At 39.5% G+C, this 25,210-nt stretch overlaps 2 protein-coding genes across 2 annotated transcripts; one reads left to right on the plus strand and one right to left on the minus strand.

The window, feature by feature from the left end:
• The first annotated feature begins 436 nt into the window (after nucleotides 1-436).
• Nucleotides 437-4,958, plus strand: LOC121256362. The gene is made up of 7 exons (XM_041157138.1): nucleotides 437-818; nucleotides 1,030-1,179; nucleotides 1,442-1,657; nucleotides 2,193-2,314; nucleotides 2,522-2,685; nucleotides 4,086-4,240; nucleotides 4,534-4,958. The coding sequence occupies exons 1-7, from the start codon at nucleotides 507-509 to the stop codon at nucleotides 4,630-4,632; spliced, it is 1,218 nt and encodes a 405-aa protein (XP_041013072.1). The 5' UTR covers nucleotides 437-506; the 3' UTR covers nucleotides 4,633-4,958.
• A 787-nt stretch (nucleotides 4,959-5,745) lies between these two features.
• Nucleotides 5,746-12,795, minus strand: LOC121256363 (probable serine/threonine-protein kinase PIX7). The gene is made up of 6 exons (XM_041157139.1): nucleotides 12,102-12,795; nucleotides 9,252-9,589; nucleotides 8,977-9,112; nucleotides 7,424-7,560; nucleotides 7,226-7,349; nucleotides 5,746-6,562 (listed from the first exon to the last, which is right to left on the minus strand). The coding sequence occupies exons 1-6, from the start codon at nucleotides 12,298-12,300 to the stop codon at nucleotides 6,048-6,050; spliced, it is 1,449 nt and encodes a 482-aa protein (XP_041013073.1). The 5' UTR covers nucleotides 12,301-12,795; the 3' UTR covers nucleotides 5,746-6,047.
• Nucleotides 12,796-25,210: the final 12,415 nt, after the last annotated feature.

Genomic DNA, 25,210 nt, shown 5'->3' on the forward strand with positions numbered 1-25,210 from the left:
AAATTTTGTGTCACTGTAGTGGCCGGGCTACGTTTCTGACATGAATATCAGTTATGATATCGATGAGGATGAAGATGCGTGTTCCGATCGAATTTTGGCATCCTATCTGTTGAATATGTTATTAAGGTTTTTTTTAAGAAAATATTTTATTTATTTTAAAAAAATAAAATTTAAATCTTAAAAAAAATTATTAAAAAAATTTAAATTTTAAATCTTAAAATTCAAATTTTATCATTTATTAATTTTAATTGACGTAAATAACGTACTCAATATTAACTTAAAACTAGAATAAGTCATTTTATAAAAATCTTTATCTAATTCAGAATTTTTATTTTTTATTTTTTATTTTTTATTTTTTATAGCCATCCAATTTTAACGTCAGAAAATTTTTTACATCCTAATTTGGTGAATCAAAACTATGGAAAGCTTCAAAAGATTTACGACATTTCCGAATACGCAACTAAGAAAAGACGTGTCACCGAATGGAGCAAGAGATCGGCTAAGACATGAAGGTGGCCGCAATTACAAAACCAGTGAAAAATTTGTGGGGTCGCTCGGAGAAATCCATGACAACTTCCACCATGTTCTCCTACTGCTTCTCATCGACGATCAAACCCGCTTCTCACTCCTCGGTTTTCCAACCATCCCTCCGCTCTATCAGCTCTCCGTCCTTTCATCTCCGACCCAAATCTCGGAACTTCATTTCCCTCAATGAATCTTCGTCGTTCCCCGGAAATTCAATCTCCATTAAGACACGAAATCTCTGCGTCGTTTCCGCCTCTAAATCGGACAATGGATCGCAAGAATCTTCCTTTCAGGTGGGATCGAGTTTTCTCTCTGTGTTTAATTATGCTCTTTGGTTGAATTTATGTGCGCTTTGCTATTGTCTGTTGCATCATTGTCAATTAGCGACAACCCAGATTACTACATTCTATGATGCCTTTTGCCTGTCGGTTTAAATAGGCTATAGTTTACTCCGTTATGTCCATCTTATTCTTCCAGTTCGACTTCGATATTTGTTTGCTGCAGGGAGCTGAGTCATTTTTTAGGAGCGTGCTGGAAAGCATGGAAAAGGTGTACTTAAACAGGAACCCCACAGCAAAACAAATATTAGAGCTTGTTCAATCTGTCGACAGCAACCGAATTTGCTATGATCATTTGGCATTTAGAACATTCGGGGTATTCTTGGTTTTTAATTTTGCGTATTGTATCAGTCATTTATAAGGCTTTTCTATCACTGATGAGATTTTGTGAGTGACATCTTTGTCTTCACTGGCATAAAAATACTTATGTTTAAATAAGTAACTTTACTTATGGTGCGCACAGGCAAATACATGCACAATGCACACATAATTACTAATTACTGAACTTGAGTCACAGGCTTAATTTTGTATCTTGTGCTATGATATATAAGTGTACCTTTTCTTTTGGAACATGCTAGGTGAACGGTTATGGTATTGACTCGATGGCTAAATTTTTCCTTGATTTTGGCTATGAGCCACGGGACGAGTTGAGGTTTCCTGCAAAGAAATTGAAAGCGCTGTGGTTTTCGCCTCCCAGTGTTCCTCTTCCTGATGGTGGTAGTGGCACCAATGGGCCTTTGCCAAGAATTTTTATATCAGAGCTTCTTGTAGATCAGATGAGTACGCAAACTCAGGTGTGTCCCAAGGACCATTCTTGACAAAGAGAAAATCTCAATTTTGCACCTTGCCTCCGAGCAATTAGGCAATGATTCCTCTGAATAGTGTATTTCTTTTTTGACTGAAAGCTTGATCTCCAAGCAACTGATACTTGTGTTGATTTTGTTTTGTTTTTGTTCAATCTCATCTATTGTCATGCCGGGTGTTTCTGAGTCATGCTCTTGCACAATCATGTTGATGCTTGATGTCCATTAGGAGAACATGACAAAAGAGCCAGCTGGTTGAATACAAGAATACACTAGTATTTCGCAATCTCTATTTAGATCAATATTTTAGATGAGAACTAATCTACCTGCACTTGATATGAGATTTGGCTTTCCAGCGTCTAACTATAGAATGGACCTGAAACCCCAATAATTTTTTATTTGTGTTAAACATTGTTGTACCATCCATTTCGTACTATTTTTCTTTTTACTTACTTCACATATTAATTGCTGCAACAGTTCTTATCTTAGTTGACATTCTTGTTCTAACATTTAGTTCTGGATTCAGGAAATAATTAGGAAATACACTGATATATCCAGTTGTGGAAATGAACATGCAGCTCTTGCAAGTGCTCTGGGATCTCTAACTTGGGAAAAACCTCTGTTTTCCGAGTTCCAACAATTGGCAAGGTACTTTTTTCTCTGTGTTTGCAGCACTGTTTTTACAAATGAGTATTTTACCTAGTTAGATAGGATTATCACATAAATATATCAAAATCTATAGGCATCATTTTCTTGGGTAGGACAGTGTTACTTCAAAGTGCTAAAACATAGTTGATATATTTAGGACCTTAATTTCCATTTTGAAATGCTTCTGTTTGGTTTCTGGAAACTTAGGGAAAGTGAATATGCTGCTTGGACCCTTGTCAACGGGTATGCACTGAACCATGCTACTATTTCCACTCATCAGCTCAAATTTCACTTGAGAAATATAAAAAACCTCAATCGGTTTATTGAAGACAATGGGTTCAAGTTAAATTCTGAAGGGGGAGTTCTGAAAGGTTTGTCATGTAATCTCTAACCTTATTTCCTTTTCAAGTTCCTTATTTTACTTCAGAACAAGGTTTGTACAGTCATGTGCTAGTCCTTAAAATAGATAATTACATGCTGTTATTTATGCTCGTGAATCTTCCCCCCGGTTTATGTAAATAAAAAATTAATTAGCGGAAAAAATTACACAAAAAATATGCTGGTATAACTGTAAAATATGTTGGAATTTGATTGATGTCAAATGCGAGTAAAAGTTTCCCCCTGGATCAAATTGCGATTTAAATGGTAGGCTATGGCGGTGAGTTGCTATGCTAGTCTCCCTGGGGGTTTAGGTTCCATGGGTGACTCCTAAGGACTCTGCCGTGGAGTGGTTCCCCGTCATAAAAAAATAAAAAAAAATAAAAAAAAAAGTGAGTAAAAGTTTGAACTTTGTCATACATAGTCAGAGCAAATCTCTGTCAATATAATTGAGCTAGAAATATTATATATGGAAGCCACTGTTTATTGAAGCCAATTTTACACACATTAGGTGTCAAAATATACACCATATGTTTGAGAGGGAAAACGAGTGAGAGAGCAGAGATGAGAGAGAGAACGAGAGAGAGAGAGAGTGACAGCAGAGATGAGAGAGAGAGAGAGTGGAGATGAGAGAGAGTGACAGCAGAGATGAGAGAGAGAGCGAGACGAGAGAGAGAGCGAGAGCAGAGATGAGAGAGAGCGAGACGAGAGATGAGAGCGAGAGCGAGAGCGAGACGAGAGAGAGAGAGCGAGAGTAGAGATGAGAGAGAGAGAGCAGAGATGAGAGAGAGCGAGAGGAGAGATGAGAGAGAGAGCAGAGATGAGAGAGAGCGAGACGAGAGAGAGAGAGAGAGAGCAGAGATGAGAGAGAGCGAGACGAGAGAGAGCGAGACGAGAGAGAGAGAGAGCAGAGATGAGAGAGAGAGACGAGAGATGAGAGAGAGAGTGAGAGTGAGATGAGAGAGAGAGCAGAGATGAGAGAGAGCGAGATGAGAGAGAGAGAGCGAGACGAGAGAGAGAGAGAGAGAGAGAGAGAGAGAGACCAGAGATGAGAGAGAGAGACGAGAGATGAGAGAGAGAGATGTGAGAGAGAGCGAGACGAGAGAGAGAGAGAGTGGAGATGACAGAGAGAGTGAAGATGATGAGAGAGAATTGATGAGAGAGAGAGACGGGAGAGAGAGATGAGAGAGATGAGAGAGAGAAGTCAAAGGAAGAAAAAAATAATAATTGGATGAGAGGCATCCACGTAGTGTGTGCATTGCGTGCACCACTACAGTGGATGCCGTATAGCACTTCTCATTGAGCTATGATTGTACTGTTCTCACATAACTGTATTTAAAGTTTCAAGGCTGTAGATGATGAATATTGATTTCTTTTTCTTTGCTGCTGATAGTGAGCCCCGATGGCCTTCTGCTGCAAAGTTCTACGGTAGCAGATTCGGTTTCTTTCCAGTTTTCTGATGGTATCACTGAATTAGTTCCCTGTTCATACATTGAGTTTGCGGAACGCCTGGTACTGCCTCAATATAAAAATATACCTGAAAAAGAGGTAACCAACCCTTGCTTTCTTTTCGAAAATCATCTTCTTGCTTCAAATTTGATTTTCTGAGATTGATAGCAGAATTCTGAGTATGTATATCAATTATTTTCGTAGGTGCTGAATATTCAGTCCAAATGTTTCTTTTCATAAGTACATTCACTCCAAATGTTTGACTACAGAAAACCCTCATACTCATGAATACTGACATATCTGCTAAGTAATCATGATGCATCTGCTTAATCACTTTCTACATGAAGGTCCATTTTTTTTGTGGCGCACACTTATATTATCAACTTGGATAGGTTAAAGAGTTCCACAGGCGAGATGGATTTGAGGTTGGAAATGCTGACAAGATCTTTGAAAGCACATCCAAGGAGCAGCTGACCAGGAGGGCTGCATGAGACGAAACCGAGTCTTTAGGGGAATAAGAAGGGTTTGGCACATCTGTATGGAGTTTCCATTAAAAGTGGTCTCCAAGTCTGAGATGTTAATATGCACGTATACTTGCAACAACTGAAAAGGCCTGAAGCATGTACCTTAATTGCTTCAAATGTAAAAAAGGGGGGATAGTGTAATGGATAAAATGGTCGGAACCAAAACTTGACAATGCTTAAGATTCCCTTAAAGCTTGGTCGTATGTCTGATTCAGAACAGATTATTACTCGTAGGCTTCAACCTCAGTATTGTGGCAAATAAACGAGGTGGAAAATTAATATTTTCTTGATAATTTGAAATGATAAGGTGTAATTTCTCTTGCTTTTTTCAACTGTTATTTCCCCCGGTTCATGATGAGTGGAAAAAGTAAAGGAGCAGGAACAATCTGGACTGTGGATGATACAGATACTGTTGAATGTCCATCTGCTGCGGAGTGAGGACGCTGTATCTATTGTTCTCTTTTTCTCTCATATTCAACCGGACCGATCAACCAATGACATCAAGAAGTTCCACGTTTAAGGGGGATTAGCCACCATATTCGCACGACCATTTTGCATCACAAATCCACGTGTTAATTAAGCCGGCTTCATTTTTAAATGGAGCGCATTTTTATATACTAATGGCTTGCAACACTACTTTATAAAAATATCTCCATTTAGAATATAACAGTAGAATACTTATAAAATAATAATGCTACATATAACCGTAGAGTATGCAAGCGTCATACAGTCGTTTAAAAAAAAATTAAATCTATTATTAAAAAATTAAAATTTTTTTTATATAAATCTCTTATTTATTCACAATTTTTAAAATAATTACACAATACTTATACACTCATAACTGCAATTATAAATAATTGTGACTTAATTAAGCCGAGTTAGTTTGCTGTCTGACAGGATAACAGGCTACCTTTCAGGGTTATAAATCCAAAAGACGACATTATTGGACAGCACACTCTACTCCTCTCCCAAAACATTAGGAACATAAAAAACGGCAGACAACTTATATTATTTGTAAAAGTTGAGATGAAAAGAAAAGGAAAAAAAAAAAACGAAAGAAAGAAGAAAGGGGGCAGGAGGTGATACACTTTGATATTTCCAAACAAACTGGAGAAATACATTGGTTGGCATACACATTTTCCTCTATAAAGCTTCACCTGCCCTCACATTCTCCCCGACTGGTACGTCACCACTCTAAACACAACATAAAGCAAACATGTTTCTTCGTTGCTTTTCAGTTCTCTAAGAACAAATGCTTTAAAAGAAGATAGATCTATACCAAGAAAGTGGGGGGGGGGGGGGGGGGGGGGAAGGGGGGAAACGAATGATGCCGGGGGGGTTGGGGGGGAAAAGAGACAGCAGATAAATTATCACAGCAAATCCTATGGTTTACCAATGGGTTTTGGCGATTGGTGAGGATACTGATGGTGATATGGTGAAGCATGGGAACCGTTCATGGAAAGGCTCCTCTGCTGCTGCCCATTCCTTGAAAAGGATCCTCCCTGTGTTCGGGTGCCATTTCTAGCATTTGGGGATCCAATGCGGTCAGCTTGCATAGTCTGGAAATAATATGATGAGCTTGCCATGTCCTTGAGGTTTGGCAGAGGTTTCAAGGCTTCAACAACTTCACTCATTAGGGGTCTGACTTTTGGATCCCGACTAAGGCAGTGGGCAGCTAGTTGTGCTGCTTTTTGGGCTCCTTTAATTGAGAAGTGACCTTCAAGCCGGGGATCTATCAACCGGTAGAATCTTCTTCTCTCCCCTAGATATGGCCGTGCCCATTCCACAAGATTATGTTCTCCATTTGGTCGGTTTTTGTCCATGGATCTTCTTCCAGTCAGCATTTCAAGTAAAACCACACCAAAGCTGTACACGTCACTCCTTGAAGTAAGATGTCCTACAACAGAAACACGGGTAAGAATTGGCTGCATCTCAGAATTTTAGAATGCAGCCAATAAAGAACAATAACGCACAAAATAATGGAAGTCTGACTTCCACCGGACAACAAAAGTGAAAATGAAGGACCATAGGGACCAGAAAAACATCTTATCTTCTTAGAGCAAAACTCAAGATACCTTTGCTCAATCATTATGGTTCTGATCCCTATATCTGACTTAATAAGGCCCTAGAGGCATACCGCCTCTGGGTCAACCAAAAATAGCTAAAACCAAGAGATAACACAGAACCAGAAGCAACATATTCAAGGCCAAGTTTGATTATTATCCCGCAAGAGATTAACATGATAAGAAATTGGTTTTTGAACATTTCATCTCTTACGGTCTATTATTGAGGAAATCAAATTTAAGGCTATTCACACAGCCTCAGATGCAAAGAGCATTAGAACAGCTGCGTTACTTAATATGAACTACATAGTATACAGAGGGCAGATCATATGCCATACAACTCATTCATCAGGACAATCAATAACTTGTCAAAAATTCACCATGAGTGTGAGTGATGCATTATATATGCATCTAGAGTAAAGGGGGTGGGCATAAGAAAAAAGCGTGGGGGGTTTTTTCTTTTCGAGGGTGGGGGATTTGCTCAGATGAAAACTTACCTGTCATGACATATTCTGGGGCTGCGTAACCATAGGTTCCCATCACACGGGTAGAAACATGGGTTTTGTCTCCCTCAGGACCATCTTTGGCGAGTCCAAAATCAGATAGCTTCGCATTGTAGTCCTGAAATAGCATGTTATTAGAATGATGAATCCCAATGGTGAAATTGTTAGGATGCCTTAATTTTAGGTACATACTGCATCTAAAAGGATGTTGGAGGTTTTAAAATCACGATATATAACAGGCCTTTCTGCTTCCTCATGAAGAAAAGAAAGACCCTTCGCAGCACCTAGTGCAATTTTCATTCTAATGGACCATGGCAGAGGCAAGGACCCTGCAAATAAAACAAGTGATACAAGAGAACATCAAACAAGGATGCAAACTAAAGGTAGAGTATTATCAAAAAGCAGCAACTGTTGATAAGTCTAAACTCGGCCGTATTACAGTTATTTAAGACAGTGCACGTTCCATAGAGCAGATACAAGACTCACAATGCCAAAACACTAAAAATAGTAAGCATGATGCAGATATGTTCTGGAAAAAAAATCATGATGCAGATATACAGCAGCATATTAAGATATAGCTTGTGGAAAAACCATTTGACATATATACTATGCTGAAGTGCACTATATTCCTTGCAACTTTGTTTATTTTTGTTTTGAGTCAGCCAAATATAATTCCCAAGATTCTTGAAATTGTTTATCCAAAGTTGTTCTCCTCTCTTAAAGTCTCAAGATTGTTCGATGATAGAGATATTTAACCATAAGAATTACTACCCCATGGGAAGCTTTATCTCCACACTACCATCTGCAGAATGTTAGAGAAGAAGCTTCCTATTCTAACCACAAAACTCACTTCAAAGCTTCCTGATTGAGAATCTGAATAACTCAGTGCCAAACTAATATTTTCATGAAAGTGTTCTAGAGAGGGTCAAAGAATTCTCAAATTTTCTTGCAGATGTTAAGGTCAAGAGTGCAACATGGAACTGTTTCAACCAGAAGTTTTTTTTTTATTGGCACCGGGTGTCTGGGAACAGTGTCCTGACTAATCTCGGGGGTGCACAGGCCCTCAACAAGAAGTTTCCTGCAAGTGCACCTCGGGTAATTCAAGGGAAAAATCCCCCAGTCCGATGGCCCTTAGGAATTGTTTGACCCTAAGAGGATTCGAACCTTAAACCTGGAGGGAGCATACCACCAAGACCAATGCCTTTACCACTAGAGCCAACCCCTAGGGGTTCTATTTCAACCCGAAGTTAGTGCTACATATCCATTAGAAGTGGCTGCTACTTATATAGAAAAGAGTTACCTTCTAAATGATATTACCAAAAGCTAGAGGTACATTTTTCTTTTGTTCTGTTTGCTACCTTTTTTTTGGCTTGCTACTTATGACCTCCCATCTAACAGAAACCATCACATTCACGATCTATTGAGAAATAAATATAACTCCCTGTTGGAATGAAAGATTTAATTTTATGTGAACATTAAAAAATTAGTGCTCACGTTTTTGTTATTGTAGACAAAGCAGTCTCCCTTTTAATGGAACAAAACATTTCATAATCCTGCATAAATAGAATCACACAAAAAGAAAAAAGCTTTGAAACCCACCCATAAGTATATGGAAAGATCCTTGACTCAAAAACTCCTAATGGATGCAAAACTTATCATATAAAAATGAAAGAGGGAAGAGAAAAGGACAATGAAGTATCAAAAAGGAAGTCACATACTATTTATCAAAAAAGGAAGTCACATACTTCTAAATAGATGGTTTTCCAAGCTCCCTCGAGGCATGAATTCATACACTAGCAACCTTTGGTCATCTTCAATGCAATAACCAACAAGTTTGACCAGGTTAGGATGAACAAGATCACTGAGAAAATTTACTTCAGCCTGTAATGCAAGAATTAAAAAAAATAAATAAGAGCCAAATACATTGAATAAGAAATCCAAAAGTTCCAACAAAAAAAGAGGAAAGAGAAAATTATAGCTTAAATTTCATCAAGGAAAATAAATTAGCAAAGTTACAAACCAGCCATTCTTTATGACCCTGAAGCCCATCATGGTTGAGAGTTTTAACAGCAACGGTAAGCCCAGTACCAGGTTTCACAGGAGCAGTTCCATTTTCTTCAATCCACCCCTTGAACACACAACCAAAACCACCTTCACCAAGAAGACTCTCAGGTCTAAAATTTCTTGTTGCCAACTTGAGATCATTAAATGAGAATTTCCGCAGACGAGAAGCAACTTTAAGCTCCTCTTCAAGTTTGGAAGTGGACGAATTACTTTCCGCATTGCTTGTGGTAGAGGAAGAAACTATTGGAGCTGCCGGTTGGTCTCTGCTTGTATCATTCGTTGATTTACTTTCAGCTGACCAAGAAAAAGAACCAACATATAAGTGTATAAACTAACATAAAAGAATAAACTGGGAAGGCAGGCATCAATCATTTCATTACATTGTACTATTGTGCCACTCAGATTTAAGCAAACATAAAGTCTACAATTAATAATAATTCTTGATAAAAGCACATTTTTATTATGAGTAATTGAAGATTTTATTGAAGAACACAAAATTGCACAGCCCAAATACACAAGATGCATACAAGAGAAACAACAAAATAGAAATAGGAAAAGGTAACAAGAAAATAATGAGAACTTAGTCCATTGACATCTATAGTGGCTACTGGCTACCCAAATAAAAAGTACTGAACAAATCAGTTTTAAATTCTTTCATCATTTTCTCACGGTCCTCAAAGCTTCTATCATTCTTTTCCCTTCAAATACACCACACTCAACAGATAGGGACCATCTTACACACTACAGCAATTTATGTGTTGCCACATAACCCTCTCTTGTTTGCAAATAGATCTACCATCCTTCCCGGTATAACTCAAACCAACCAAACTCTACCAAAGAAATCATTCCACAAGGCTCTAGTAAACTCGCAATGGAGTAAAAGGCGGTCTAAGGTCTCGTTGGCATTCAAAATTCATTTCAACTCATCTCATTTCATCATTATAACTTTTCTAAATTTTCACACAAAATATAATAAACAATTCAACTTTTTCAAATCCTAAAACAACTTTTTCAAATTTTTACACAAAATATAATAAATAATTCAACTTTTATTCTACTATTCACAAACTATTTTAACCTATCTCAACTCATCTCTAAATCCAAACCACTCCTAAAGATTCCCCACTCTTCCTACATATACAGCACCAATCTGTTATAGTAGTCTTTCCTTAGGTTATCCATGGTAAGGATCTTCCCTCAGGAGGTTGTCCAATTAAAATACCTGCTCTTTGAGTGCCTTAGTCCGCCATATGCTCTTCCAAGAAAATGATACTATCATAAGGCAAAAGAACCTAATAGAAAGAATAAACAATGGGATCCAAAGGTCTTGTCTACACCTCCACAACATAATCAAGTAGAGTACAAGAGATTGGAAATTTCTGTAAAGGCATCAACTTTCCAATCACGTGCCACTTTAGAAAAACTAACATTGGATAAACCAATAGGTCAGCCATTGAACCCTCATGCACACGCATAATATAATGCATCTCTAGGAAAGCTTCATTGAGGGCTTTGTCTCCACACTATAAGTCATGCCAAAACTAATCTTTGAGCCAGCACCCACCTTCGTGATACAACTACATGCATGACAAATCAATCAAATAAAAAGAGGCACTAGTATGTGAGAGAGTTTGACAAGATAAAAAGGTGTCCAAAAGAAAATCCTAATGAACAAAATAAAAAATATGAACCACAGTGAAACAAACTTAGATGCTATTGAACATGACAGGAGGGATAAGGGAGAGTGAGAAATTTGTGGATAACAAACCAAAAGGTGATTAGAATAAAGAAAAAAGTACGACTATCCAAAAGAATCACTTAGCCCAGACTTCTATCCCACTTAATTTGGCAATAAATCTCTAACCCTTCTTCCAAACTAGGTGTTTCATCTAGCATACGTCTTTTGTATTTGGGCATTTGCCTAGTTCTATCTATAAAATTTTACTTATGAAAAAATAAATTGGCAATAATTGCTTCAAGTAAAGTCTACTTGACCACGAATCTTATTACATTTTTTTTTTTAATAACTAGAACGAATCTTATTACTTTATACAGTCTAGACATGAAAAACGTTGGCTTCCCTCTCCTGGGAATTGTGTGGAGGCCTAGATAGCTCTGCTCTCACATTTTAGTGACAGGCTCTGGCAGATTAGAGTTTCTTTCAGGATTGAGTATCTCTGGTTTAAGGTTTGCTTTCTGCTTCAGATGAAATACAGCTCTCATTAGTTTCTGCTATGAGATAATCTACCCACTTTTCCCCCACCACGTCGTCAAACAAACACAAAGCAGAATTTGGCCATTGCCCCAAAGACCAGAAACTACCATAACCATTCCAGATATGCTTTCAACATATTTCTTGGAGACTCAAGCTTTTTTTAACTGTAATCTCCTCACTCCTAACCAAAAAAAGGAATGAGGGAGAGGGAGAAAAAAAAAAATCATATCGCCCCATAAAAAGCAAAGTTTGATTGACCTTGACCTTCGTTTTGAATTTTGATGGAGCAATGTTAGTAGCACCCCAATCACAGTCAACACGTCGCGAGTGTTTTCTAGTTATAATCCGAAAATTAATTAACAAAATATTCTGGGCCAAATTAGTCTAATTACAACAATATTTACATCAGCAAATGCACCAGTTAGTTAATTGGCTTAATCCACAAGACATGCTAAAATAGAGGATTCCTACAAAACAACATACCCAAGTGAAACTAAACATAAGTGGAAGTGTGAAACCGGAAACATATGACTACTAATGAACTAGATGAACTTAGTAACCAAAATAAGTTTTGAAGAAAATAGAAGTTACCATAATTAGCAGTGGTCCCACTGCTTGAGCTATCGACTTTGGATCTTGAAGAAATGCAGTTCCCAAGGAACCTCAGCCTAACCCAACACCCAATCTCCTCCTCTCCCATTTCTTCCACCTCCTTCTTTTTCTTCTTCCCACCCTTCGATTTGCCCACCCCCCAACTCTCCACCTTTCCATTCTCACCACCCAATCCCATCTCTCGCTAACCCTAAACACTCAAGCCACACATAACATCAGAACACCCCAAATCCCAAAACACCGACCGATACCCACCTCCCCCAACACCACCACCACCACTAGTAAGCCTTTCTTTACCAACAAACCCTGAAACAAAATTTCCACGTAGTACAAAAAAATTATTCGCAACCTTTCCTCGAAACCGAGAGATTATACAAACCCAGATTAGAAAAGAGCTAGATCACATGGAGTATATCAAATTTTGAAGAAATCCTTTGGAACCCGAAACTGATCAGCTTGTGCAAACTGTTGGGGTTGAAAAAGGTAGTGCTATCTTTAAAACGGAGAAGAAACATATCTCAGTGGCACCCAGAAATGTCTGCTCAAAGATACAGAAATCTCAAAGAGGGCTCTTACAAGCTGACCAGTTTAAAGCTGAAAAGAAAAGAAATTTGGAAAATATCAGATATATACTCTGAATTTATCCCCTCTCTCTCTCTCTCTCTCTCTCTCTCTCTCTCTCGCTGTTGTCTTTTCTTTTTCTTTTGTTTTTGTTTTTTTTTTTTTTAAATCGAATCGAAGACCAGAAAAAAGCAAAATCGAAGATGACGAGAGAAAGAGGGGCAGAGGGGTTTAGCTGCCCGGAGTGCCCGTAGGAAACACATCCCTGGGAATGGGTATGCGTTGGAGAAATGGGCGGGCATTACGGGCAGAGAGAGAAGTGGACAATACGGGCATGAGAGAGAAGAGAAAGTTAAGGGTCCCACCTTTGTGGTGACGTGTCTGCCATCTATGGGTGGACACAAAAGCAAACTAGCGCGTCGCATTGATCTCATCAAGTCTTCAGTGCCATCCAATTCATTCACCTCCCCTTAATTTTTTTTTCCTTTTAAAAAATATCCTTTTAAATTTGATTTTCAAAATATTTATTGGCGATAATATTTTTTCGATTAATTTTGAGCAAATAAATATTTTAAGCAATAATAAGGATAATTTAATGTAATTTTAAATTGAATCTAACATCTAAATACTTAACTTTCAAATCATTAAACTCATATCAATTCAAAATCTTTTTATATATGGAATCCACAATTTTTTTCAATTCAACACCTCAAATATATCTAAACTTATCTTAGGTGGGTTCTATAAAACTCACTTCACCATCTCAACTCACTATTATTTATAAAGAATTTAACTCAACCTAACTCAACTCAACATCTAAAGAATTAGAGAAGTATTTATAAAAGAAAAGAAGTAAAAGAATTCATTTAATCCTTAAAATATTTATCGTTATTTATTATTCTGGTATATTTTAAATATTTGTTCATTCAAATAAATAATAATATTATTATTATTTAAAATGAATAAATAAAATAAGAGAAGATTACAAAAAACCCCGAACTAGCAATGTGAAGTGCAGAAGTTGGCAGACTAGTAACTAATTTTTTTGGAAGGATTTAATTTACTTTCAGAGCTGACTAATTTGTCTATATTTTTTTTCCCCTGAGAGTGACTAATTTGTCTGCAATTACGTGATAATGACATTTTATAGAAATAATATCCATCATTATTATAATATATCTTACACAAATTATTAAGTACCTATTTCTCTTCTGAAACAGCACCAGGTGTGATGACTGGGACAGGCTGCTTTGTATTTAACGAAGTAATTTTTATTTTATTTTAAATGGAAAAAGCAAAATGATAATTGGGTAGGTGTATGAGAATAATCGCATGGTATTACCCTTAAAAGTTATTTCGATTGCGTGCTGGTTCAAGCGATTGTACTTCGATTTTTGAGTATCTGCGTGCAACACAAAGATTTGACTTACCTCATCCTACTTGCCGCTTAAACCGGATAGTCTAATTATTTAAGAGAAATGGGGAAATGCCATAAATATTAATGTTATTAGTGCGTAAATGTCATGTAATTATTTTTTAAAATAAAATAAAATTTATTATTAAAAAATTATTTTTTTAAAAAAAAAATTACATGACACATGCACACTCTACAATTATAAATATCATTTTTCATATCTAAAACATCATAAAATAAATTTATATACTGACATGACTTGATATGATACGTTATATCTTAAACAAAAATTTTATATACCATACTATCATCTCACTTTTATCTCATTAAATAAGGTGTGACATATTTATCACTATTAAATAATTATTTATTACATTCTTCTTTATCAATCTAATAACCTTAAGAGATGCTGAAGAGGCAAAGGACGATTGCTCTTCTGTTAGGGACGATTTTTTCTTTGCTGCTAAAGCACTAGGATTAGGATCCATCTACTGGAAATTCTGAGATCCATCTTCTAAATTGAACCATATAATTCAGATGATTTTTCTATGACTTCAATACCGGTGACCCCCAAGAAAATTCCCCGTATGTTCAGATTAAATTGCAAGAGGGAAATGTAAAAAAATTCTCTCTGCCTCTTCATCATGAAAAGTTGTATGTGAAAGTTGAAACAAACAGATCAATCCATTATGCAGAGGAATTGCTTCTTGGGCCACATAAAAATAGCGACCCTTTAGACCTCAATTCGTTCAGGTTTGGCATTAAATATGCTTAGGTAGAGTTAAGGCCATTTGAGTAGACATTTATGAATCATAATGGGATCCATATGTACACCCCCAAAGCATCATCATCTACTTGCATTCTGAACCTTTAGTTCGAGAAATATTCTAAATATAAGTTCTAAATATAAGTTCTACGTTCCTGTACATTATTTAAAAATATTTGATTTTATCATTTTATCTTCATATTTCAAGAAATATAAAATATGAAATATAAGGATAAAAAAATAAAATTACATATTTTTAAGTAGTGTGCAGAATTTAAGACTTCTGTGTAGCACGACTCTTAATTCAAAAGTCATGTTTTTGAAAAAAAAAAAATTTTAGACATAAACTCCACACTCTTATACACTACTTAAAAATATGTGATGTATAGAGTATGAGACTTTTATATAACACTACTCTTGAAAAAAACGCATCTAGTGTTCAGTTCAGCCTTAGAAGAGTTTCAAGAGGTAATGGGAAGATTCAACCCAGAACAGCCCGGGGTTTGTATGTTCATTTACGCTTGAAAAACCCCTCTAGATGAAGAAATGGAGAAATGGTATAATGTATAAAATGATAATGAGCTCTCACCGGAAAACCATAGATTCAGACCAACAAATCACTCTGGAAACGGCTGAATGATTTCTCTGACTTCTATAAAGCAGTATTGAATGAGTTAAATTTCACATAAGTAAATAATCTGCAAAGCGTACATTCTTTTCCTATAAAGGGCATGCAACAACTCCGATTCTCAAAGGTCATGATTTACAGCAGACAGAGTGAAGCTATATTTCACAAACAGCTTAGACATGACAATAAGAACTACAGTAAAGAAAGGAAAACACATGCTGGGTGCTAGTTGTTTGTATGGCAAGCGGAAAACCTGATGCTGCATTACTGGATGTACTACATATTAATCTAACCAACAGAGGAGGACATCACAAGAAAAATTCCTCAGCCAAATCCACCTCAGCTCAAGAAGAAGATTTTGGAATATGTCCTTAATTGTGTAATCTGTTATTGCAGAAATGGTGTAGTCGTGTAGTCTGCTAGTGCAGAGCTAATGTAACCGTTTTTTATTCCTTTTCATTTGTCTTTTAGCACTTGTACTGGTGTCTATGTAAAGGCACACATACACTCTAAAGCTTAATATAATGAAAATGCAAAGCAATGCAAAAAAATCCCTCTCTCTCTCTTCTGTCCATTCTGTTATGGTATCAGAGTTGCTGACTAGCCGTCTCTTGATCCTTGTTTTTCTCTTCTCACCATGGCTATCAGAACAGCCAACCTCACTACACCTCCTACCTTCATTTCACCTTCATTTTCTCACATAGTTACCATCAAGCTAAATCTAGATAATTACCTTCTATGGCGAGTGCAAATCTCTGCCTATCTAAGAGGTCAAGACCTCTTTTCTCATGTTGATGGAACACAAACCATTCATTCTTCTACCCTTCCCACCACCTCATATTCAACTACTCAGCCTAACCCCACCTATCTTTCATGGAAAAGAACAGATCAATTAATTCTTACCATTCTTTTTTCATCTCTTTCTAATTGGTCATCATTTCAACAAGTACATCAAGACTCAAGAGAACTTTGGCTTGCTCTTGAATCTTTGTTCAGTTCTCACTCCCAAGCTAAAGAATTCCAAATTCGTTTTCAGCTCACAAACTTATCTCGTAGAGAGCAGACCATATCAGAATTTTTCAACAAGGTCCGAATGCTTGATGACACTCTTGCAGCAACTAGGAACCCTCTCTCTGATAAGGATTTAGTGACCAATCTACTGAATGGCCTTGGCCCTTTCTACGCAACCTTCATCACCTCCATAACTACTAGAATAGAACCCATCACCTCCAATGAACTCTCTACCATCTGCTCTTAATTCATGAAAGCAGAATGTCCCATTTCTCTCGCACAAGTAACTCTTCTAATCTCCTTGAACCTTCTACAAACATTAGTACTGGAAACTCCAAAACAAGGAAGACCACCTCACCGTGGTGGTAGATTTAACAGAGGAAGAAGCAAGTTCTTTCATAACAGAGGGCGAAACTCACCTACCATTCATTCCCCCTCCAACCCACAACCATACAACCAAAATAGACCCACTTGCCAGGTTTGTAATAAACCTGGCCATATTGCACTACAGTGTCACTATCGTTTCCACCATGCTTATCAGTTTGCACCTCCCAGTTCTTTCTCTGCCAATTACACCACACCTTCAGCCTTATTTGACCCAACATGGTATCCCGACTCAGCCGCTACACATCACATTACTCATGACCTTTCCCAACTCAACCTATCATCTGAACCTTACAGTGGAACTGACCAGATTCGTGTGGGTAACAGAAGTGGATTGCCAATCAAAAATATTGGTGACTCCTCATTTCATACTTCTTCCTCTTCTTTTAACCTCTATAATTTTCTTCATGTACCTTCAATTACCAAAATCTTTATCTCAGTCTCTCAATTTTGTACTAACAATTCATGCTTCTTTGAATTTCATTCCACCCATTTTCTAGTTAAGGACAAGTCGACAAGGAAGCTCCTCACCAGCGGACCTCTTCGTGATGGTCTCTATCAGTTCTCTCCACGTCTGCCTTCATCTTCTTCGTGTGCTCAAGTCATTGAAAGAGTCTCCCTCCATCAATGGCATAAGTGTTTGGGCTATCCCTCTCTAAAACTGGTCTCACGCATAGTGCATAAGAACTGTTTGCCTTTTGTTCCCATTGTCTCTTCATTCTCATGCCCCGACTGCCCCTTAGCAAAACCCACCAACTTCCTTTTACACATAGCTCAACTAAGACTGCAATTGGTTGCATCGATTTTGTGTGAATCTGTTTAGATACATACTGAGTTTTAATTTCAGAGTCTATGGATTTTAAATCTCATTAATGTTTTTATATTCAAAATGAAACCTAAAATTTTCATTGAAAACAATCGGATACTTACATCTATGTTCCCCACATCCTCCGTACATATTCCATAATTCATTCTTTAATTTTGTAAATCCTTGATCAGATAAAAAGCTTAGACCATAAATAGTCATTTTATCTTGTGAGTACTTTTATTTTTCTTATACATTTTTTTGTTTGTTTATTTGCTATGTAAAACTAGTAACACCTGTTGTCTCTGAGGATATGACCTTCAAAACTCACCCAATACACTAGTTCTGCTTTTATACTTGGAGGCATTAATTGGTGAGTATCAGTATGTATGTATGTATGTATGTATGTATGCATGCATGCCTATATGTATGTATTTGTGTGTGTGTGTGTATGTTCTATGTATGTGTGTATGTGTGTATATATGTATGTATGTATATATGTATGTCTTTAAGAATTTATGCATGTCTGAATGTATGTATGTGTATGTATGTTTGTAAGTGTGTATGTTTGTATGTAGGTATGTATATATATGTATGTATGTATATTTGTATATACATAGGTCTTTATAAATGTATGTATTTATGAATGTATGTATGATTGTATGTGTGTATATATGTTTGTAATACTTGTATGTAGGTATGTATATCTGTATGTATGTGTGTGTGTGTGTGTATGTATGCGTATGTGTGTATGTATGTTTGTATGTATGTATGTATGTATGTTTGTATTTATGTATGTATGCATGCATGTATGTATGTATGTGTGTGTGCGTGCACGCGTGTGTTTTCGCCATACAAAAGTCAAAGTGTTTTAGGCAGAGAGAGAGAGAGAGAGAGAGAGAGAAATACTCTATTAATCATTTGACCTTGCATGAAGCATTCATTTCACAGCAATCGTTCTTTTGTTGTAAATTACGTTATTCTAATTCATCCTAAAATACCGTTAAATTAAAACTTAAAAAACGAATTAGATAAGAGTACCAATATATGAGGAGCAAAAAATGGTAAAAAAATGCAAGTCACTAACCTTCCAATGCAGAATACAAAGAGTTTTAATTATTTCATTCTGCCCTCCCAGGTTGCAAAAATTGAATGTACACATTGAAAAAAATCTTATTAACGTCGTGTTTCGTACTCCTTTAGGCTAGGCTCCGACAACTCAGATCTTCAGGAGTGGGTCTACAAAAGATATGGAGGAAGGCAACTAAGAGAGGACGGTCTTGGTGCTGGGGAGTCTTCGATGCCAAAGATGGTAAGTTCTCTTGGAAGTTTGTAAATAATTGAAAGAGTCTAGGGATTAGAAAGCATTTCTCGTACCTGGGACTTGCTATTTATACCATATGTCTGGGGGACAAATCGTGTCTGCCCCATGAAGTTCGTGTCATTTGTACTATTCCCTTTGTCAGAGTTCTTTAATGAGGCGTGACTCTGCGACGGTGTCATTAATGTGGCGTATAGCTCAGGTAGTAGTATCATTAATGTGGTTTTTCAGTTTTCCGATTTTCCTCTCCCAACTTGTATCTTTGGTAGTCCATTGATGCCCCTCCTGTCGGAGGATCAAGGGTTCTTCGTACATTATGCCCACTACACGAGCAAGCACTCAAAAGTTGGACACTACTCAAGGGATTTCCAGGTTGATGAGTCTCATCCCCTGCAGCACATTCCCTCATGTGGGTTGCGTCCAAATGAGCCTTCCCATGGGCCGGGTTGGAGACTTTATTTGTTCTATGCTGGGCCTTCAATTCTAGTTCCCTTAGTTGTTATTCTCAAGCCTGCTGGATCTGAGGGGGGAAAATCTCCTTACAGTTATCCCGCTAATTCTCATTGGAAAAGTACGGTGAGAATTATCATTACTTGAGCCCACCTTGTTGCTGAGGCCGAGATCCCTCTGTTGACGTGTACACGGTTCCGAAGTTCGGGGAGGTTCCCGTCGTTTGGTTATCCTGGTAACACTTCCCCTTCATTCTTGTTGGCTCACCTTTTGATAATTCTGATGGCGTCTTTTCAAGCTCATTAATGTTGTGGTTGTCAGGTGGCTCGTCTCATTCGCGTCACTTCGTGGACTACACTCCCGGAATTCGAAGCGTCTCATATTTTTGCCTTCTGTCACGGGGTGTGGGAGATCAACCATTGCCTTTTCCCTATATAAATACAGTCGGGGTTAGGGTTCCTTTTCCTTTCATTATGTTGTAGCTTTCTTGCCATCATTGTTCTTCCAACTTCTCATTCCTTTGCTTATTCTTCACTCCTTCCTTACCACCTTATGCTTCTACGTTGATAGCTTCTGAGAAATCTACTCAACCCAAGGCTTCTGGTGGGGGTGACACTGACGCTCGGCCATCGTTCGGGGGTAGCAGTTGGCGTTCAAAACGCCTCTACGGTGATGCTGGCTTTACTGGCCCTCACTTACTAGGTGCCGGAATCAGTGCTCTTCGAGGTTCCTGGTCCAAACTAGGGTGCCGTCAATGCTGAGGGTCATTCTACATGAGTGGCCCTATTTCATTCCATATTTCGTGCAGCTTGAGGCTGCCTTTCCATCGTCTTGTTCGAGACTCGCTAGACCGCCTTGGCTTGGCCCCTCCCAACAGCATCCGAATGCCTGGAGGCTTTTGATTTGTTGCAGCATTATCTGGCGGCGCGCTCTGCTAGAATTGGACCCAGACGATGCTAACCTTACTGACCGTGAGTTCCTCTTTACTCACAAGGTGCTATGGTAGAAGGGGAACATCCATAATTTCAGGGCGATACATGCCCTTGTTAACCTGGAGTCGAGGTATCGTACGATGAAGGACTGTTCTACGAAGTTCTTCTTCGTGTCTAGCCATGGGTGGGAGTTCCCAGTGGGCCAAGTGAGCCCCTGCGAGTTCCCAATCCGGACGAACTGGGGGAAGGTTCCAGAGGACAAGGTGGTACACCTGTCAACTACTTCCAACGAAGCACGGTGCATTGCATTTTGCAGTTATTCGGGAGTGGGTGCAGAAGAACCCTTATAGCGTCTTCTTAGAAGTCCTTATTTACGAGGAGTGCCTAAGGGGTTCTCTGCCTCCCCTTGGCCACATTCATTTCGACAACAGGGTGACTGTTGCCCAGCCCCGAGTTGTTCTCACTTGAAAGCAATGTTTTGAATATCGTACCGGTTAAGACAGTGGAATGAAATATTTCGGTACTGGTACCATTTCGTGTACCATTTCGAGATAGTCGATATATGAATAAATTATATATATAAATATATATAAAAATTATATTCTAAAATAATAGTTTATATATGAATAAATTATATATAAATACATATATATATAAATTATAAATAGTCTAATCTGAATTGGGGGTTAAAAAATGAGCTTGTAGTTTGAAAAAATGAAAAAAAAAAGTTAAAGGCCGAAATATTGGCCGGTACAGGCCAAAATACAGCCCGGTAAGGTCGGTATTTAAGCCGGTACGAAATATATATAGTATCTGTACCGGCCCAATGGCTGGTACGACAAATACCAGTCGGTACAGTACAGTATTCACAACACTACTTGAAAGTGTCCCTCAAACCCTTCTCCGTCGGGCAAAGGGAATAAGTCTCGCTTAAAGGATACCTGGGCCGACAGCAGATTGTGACATCCCATATGATAAGGATAATGGTAGGTGGTGTATGGGATCCAACATTGCTTAGGAATGAGAAGTTCTTGTTCTTTATAAGATTCTAATGGGGCTCCAATTATATTATTGACTAGTCCTTTTGAAGTATAAGCTATATGGTTTAAGCCTTCCATTGGGGCTTTACAGCAGGCCCCCTTCTAGAGCCCTGATTCCTCCAAGGCGGGAGTCAGCTACCCTAAGGTCCACCATCCCGCCTTCCTGGTGACGCCAATGGAGGTGCCGGTAGGGCCTTCTTCTTTAAAGCCCTCGGATGCCCCAGTGAGGGGTCCTCTAGCTGACATTCCCTCCCCGATGTCAGTGCTGGCTGGTGCTGCTGAGGTGCCCCCGGACGCGGTCAAAATAGATGCGGGCTGTCGAGGAGCAACATTCTCCGTGGGTTTCTCCTCCTTCCTCAACTCGCTCTTTGCCAGTAGTTACTCCTTTAGGGATGAGGCTAAGGCTTGCTCAGGAGGTTTGGACACTGCTAATAAGGGGGCGATAGCTGCAACTTCCAGCAACCATGTCGAGATGGAGTGCAGCGTGGGAGGCGACTCCCTTTTGGATGTTGTAGTTGGCTCAGGTCTGAGAAGTCCATTCGACGACCGGCCTACGCAGGCAGAGCACCAAAAGGAGGGTGATTCATTTTTGAATGTTATAGTCGGCTCGGGTCCGAGGAGTTCTCTCGACGACCCGCCTACCTAGGTGGAGCGCCCAATGGAAAGTGATTCCCTTCTGGATGTTGTAGTTAGCTCTAGTCCAAGAGGTTCGTGCGAAGGCCCAGTCGTTCCTCCCGAGGTGGCTACACAAACGTCTTAGGCCAAGGGCTCAGTAGAAGTCATCCCTTCTTTATCCCAGTCGGAAACAGGAAGGAGCCGTGCAAAGGCCTTCCGCCAGGTTGTCAAGTGTTTGTCCGACTTTTTCTACTAGGTTCAGCCATTTCTTTCTATCTTTTTCCTTTCTCTTTTTAGTCTTCGTTTATTGATAGTTGCATGTCGCCTTTCTCGTTGTCAAGGTACTTCTCAGCTGGCGGCTTTTATTGTGGATAGCCAGGAGGTTGTTGAGCAAGAGAACCAAGACTTTCGCTGGATGACCCAAACCACCCTCCACGATGCTCGCAGTGAGAGGGAAGAGAGGGGCACAACTTGCCTTGAAGAATGAGTGCAGGAAGAACAAGAAACTTGATCGCCATTGGAAGAAGTTCAAGAAGAAGGCGAGGGAACAGTTGCAGCGGCTTAATGCAGACCTTCGGGACGACTTATCTCGAATGCAGGAGGTTGCCTCTCACCTGGATAGGTAGCTGAAGTTGGTCCTTGGCATTCGTGATCAAGCGTGGGGACATGGGTATGCCGAGGACCATAGGTCGATACAGGACCATCTCTTAGGGAGTCCGCAGTTGTGTTCAAGGACTTTCACAAACTATTTGCAGAGCCTTAACCTTGCCAACATTCCTGCCAATGAGGCAGCCTTTGTATTTAGTCGTGACTTGGGAAGGAGAGAGATTCCTGACGCTTTCTCGAGTCTGGTAGTGCCAGAGCCTACCACTCTAAAGCCGGGTGATCCTGCTCTAGACGCTCTTGGATTGGTACTTCTGGCGCTAAGACCCGACGTGTCCATGACCTAGCTCCCCGGTGTTGTTGCTGCTATTTTGTTTTGTTCTTCCATTTCTTTTCTTTTTGGCCTAATGTATGTACCTATATGTTGTCACCCAACGGCTTGTATACAACTTTAATCCATGAAAATATTTTGCACTTTTGTCGTAACAGACTGCCCATTATGTTTTCTTTTCGTGCATTCTCTCTCTCTCTCTCTCTCTCTCCTTTGTTTTTGGTGGCCGGCCTTGGGGGAATTTGGCGTAGGAAATCGTAGGATTCCTAACTACCTTGCTAGCCGCCAATTTATTCTTTTGCGCTTCGTTCGCTTGACCTTATTGGATAGTCGTCCTCTCGGGACCTCCATGCGATTTTACTTTACTTTTCCACTTTCTGTCGCGCTAAACTATTTTTAGTTGTATGTTGTCGTGATGAGCTGCCTTACGTTGCATCTTGTCCTTTGTAACTCTGCAGCTTTATGTTGTAACCTTTGATGATCAATGATATCGCCTTATATTCTGTCGTGTCTGACTATGTATCTTTGTGCATTTTCCTTTCACTGCTTCCTTCTTCTTCTTCTTCTTTTTTGTGGCCAACCTGGGGGGGTTTTGGCCTTAAGGACTACCACATAAGGCTTTATGGTCCACTCGCTAGTGTCTAGCCTAGGCCTAACAACCCTGCTGGCCGACCGCTTTCTTGTTCGCGCCGCTTTCATCTGCCTTTATCTTGCAGTCGTTCTCCAGGGGCCTTAGCAACTTCGTTTAACGAGGCCGACGTTTCTCCGCATTCTCCTTGCGCCTAATTTCCTTTACTTCTTTGTCTACCTTCTAGTTGGGTTTTACCCCACTTGATTCTTTTACTCTTCTGCTTTACCTCGCCTTTATTGTGTAGTCTTCTAGTTGGGCTGATCCCGCTCTTCGTTGTGGGGAGAAAAGGCAACCTCGAGCTTGGCTTGCCTCCTCAGTCCGCAGGGATGTAAGCTGTCCGGGCAGTTTGGAATTGTACCTGTTTTCCTCCATTAGCATATATTTATTCTTCGGGTAGCTGTGGGGTTGATTCCGCTCTTCACCACGAAGAGAAAAGACGGCCTTGGGCTTGGCTTGCCCTCTTGGTTTGTGGGGAGGTAAGTTGTCCGGGCAGTTTGGAACTGTATCCATCTTCCTCCATATTTTTTGCATAAATTTATTCTTCGGGTAGCCGTGGGGTTGATCCTGCTCTCCGCTATAGGGAGACAAGATGGCGTCGGGCTCGGCTTGCCTCCTTAGTATGCAGGGATGTAAGTTGTCCAGATAGTTTGGAACTATACCTGTCTTCCTCCATATCTTTTATATAAATTTATTCTTCAAGTAGCCGTGGGGCTGATCCCGCTCTCCTCCGCAGGGAGACAGGACGGCCTCGGGCTCGACTTGCCTCTTTGGTTCGCGAGGAGGTAAGTTGTTCGGGCAGTTTGGAACGATATCCTTCTTCCTCCATATCTTTTACATAAACTTATTCTTTGGATAGTCGTGAGGCTGATCTCGCTCTCGGGGACAAGACGGCATCGGGCTTGGCTTGCCTCCTTAGTCCGGAAGGAGGTAAACTGTCCGGGCAGTTTTAAACTGTACCCATCTTCCTCCATTAGCACTTTGTATTTCTATCCTGGTCGGAAAATAAGAATGTTATCATTATTTTGCTCTTAGGGAAATGAGTTAATTTTGCAAACCTGGGCCCTTGGCCTATGTTGTACTGTGCCTGTAGTTTTCTGTCATGCCACTGCTGCTCGTGCTATCGACGTTCATGTTGATGATGTCTGTGCTTTTCACTCCATTATTCGGGTGGTCCATAAACTTGGCCCACACTCTGTCGAAGAGAGGTTAGAATGCCTCATGCCAAACTGCCTCTTTGTCCCCCAGGGAGGTAATTTGACTAGCGATATGACTGGTCTGCTCCTTCACCGTGGCGGGAGTCGGGGTGAGTATTCAGGCAGCATCAGGGTTGAACCCGTTCTCCTTCGCAGGAGGGACAATGTGGTTTTTGGCTCATCCCGTCCCTTTGTTCCCCGTGGGAGATAGGTTATTTGGGCAGTCTGTATCTGGACCCACTCTCACCCGTTGACATTACAGGAAATTGTAAGTTTGGGTCAGCCTAGTGCTAATCCCACACTTCATCATAGCGGGGGCCAGGGTAAGTTATTTGGGTAGCCATGAGGCTGATCCTGCTCTCCATTGCAGGAGGGATAAGATAACCTTTAGGCCTACATTTTC

The sequence above is a fragment of the Juglans microcarpa x Juglans regia genome, chromosome 3D (genome assembly GCF_004785595.1).
Source record: "Juglans microcarpa x Juglans regia isolate MS1-56 chromosome 3D, Jm3101_v1.0, whole genome shotgun sequence".
Lineage (NCBI taxonomy): Eukaryota > Viridiplantae > Streptophyta > Magnoliopsida > Fagales > Juglandaceae > Juglans > Juglans microcarpa x Juglans regia.

What these genes read in the sequence shown, in the direction of transcription:
- LOC121256362 (XM_041157138.1), top strand. Translation starts at nt 507, where the DNA reads ATGAAGGTGGCCGCAATTACAAAACCAGTGAAAAATTTGTGGGGTCGC. An exon ending in CGCAAGAATCTTCCTTTCAG is followed by an intron (nt 819 to 1,029) that starts GTGGGATCGAGT and finishes TGTTTGCTGCAG; the next exon opens with GGAGCTGAGTCATTTTTTAG. An exon ending in TGAAGGGGGAGTTCTGAAAG is followed by an intron (nt 2,686 to 4,085) that starts GTTTGTCATGTA and finishes TGCTGCTGATAG; the next exon opens with TGAGCCCCGATGGCCTTCTG.
- LOC121256363 (XM_041157139.1), bottom strand. Translation starts at nt 12,300, where the DNA reads ATGGGATTGGGTGGTGAGAATGGAAAGGTGGAGAGTTGGGGGGTGGGC. An exon ending in AGGGTCATAAAGAATGGCTG is followed by an intron (nt 9,113 to 9,251) that starts GTTTGTAACTTT and finishes CTTGCATTACAG; the next exon opens with GCTGAAGTAAATTTTCTCAG. An exon ending in GGAAAACCATCTATTTAGAA is followed by an intron (nt 7,561 to 8,976) that starts GTATGTGACTTC and finishes TTTTATTTGCAG; the next exon opens with GGTCCTTGCCTCTGCCATGG.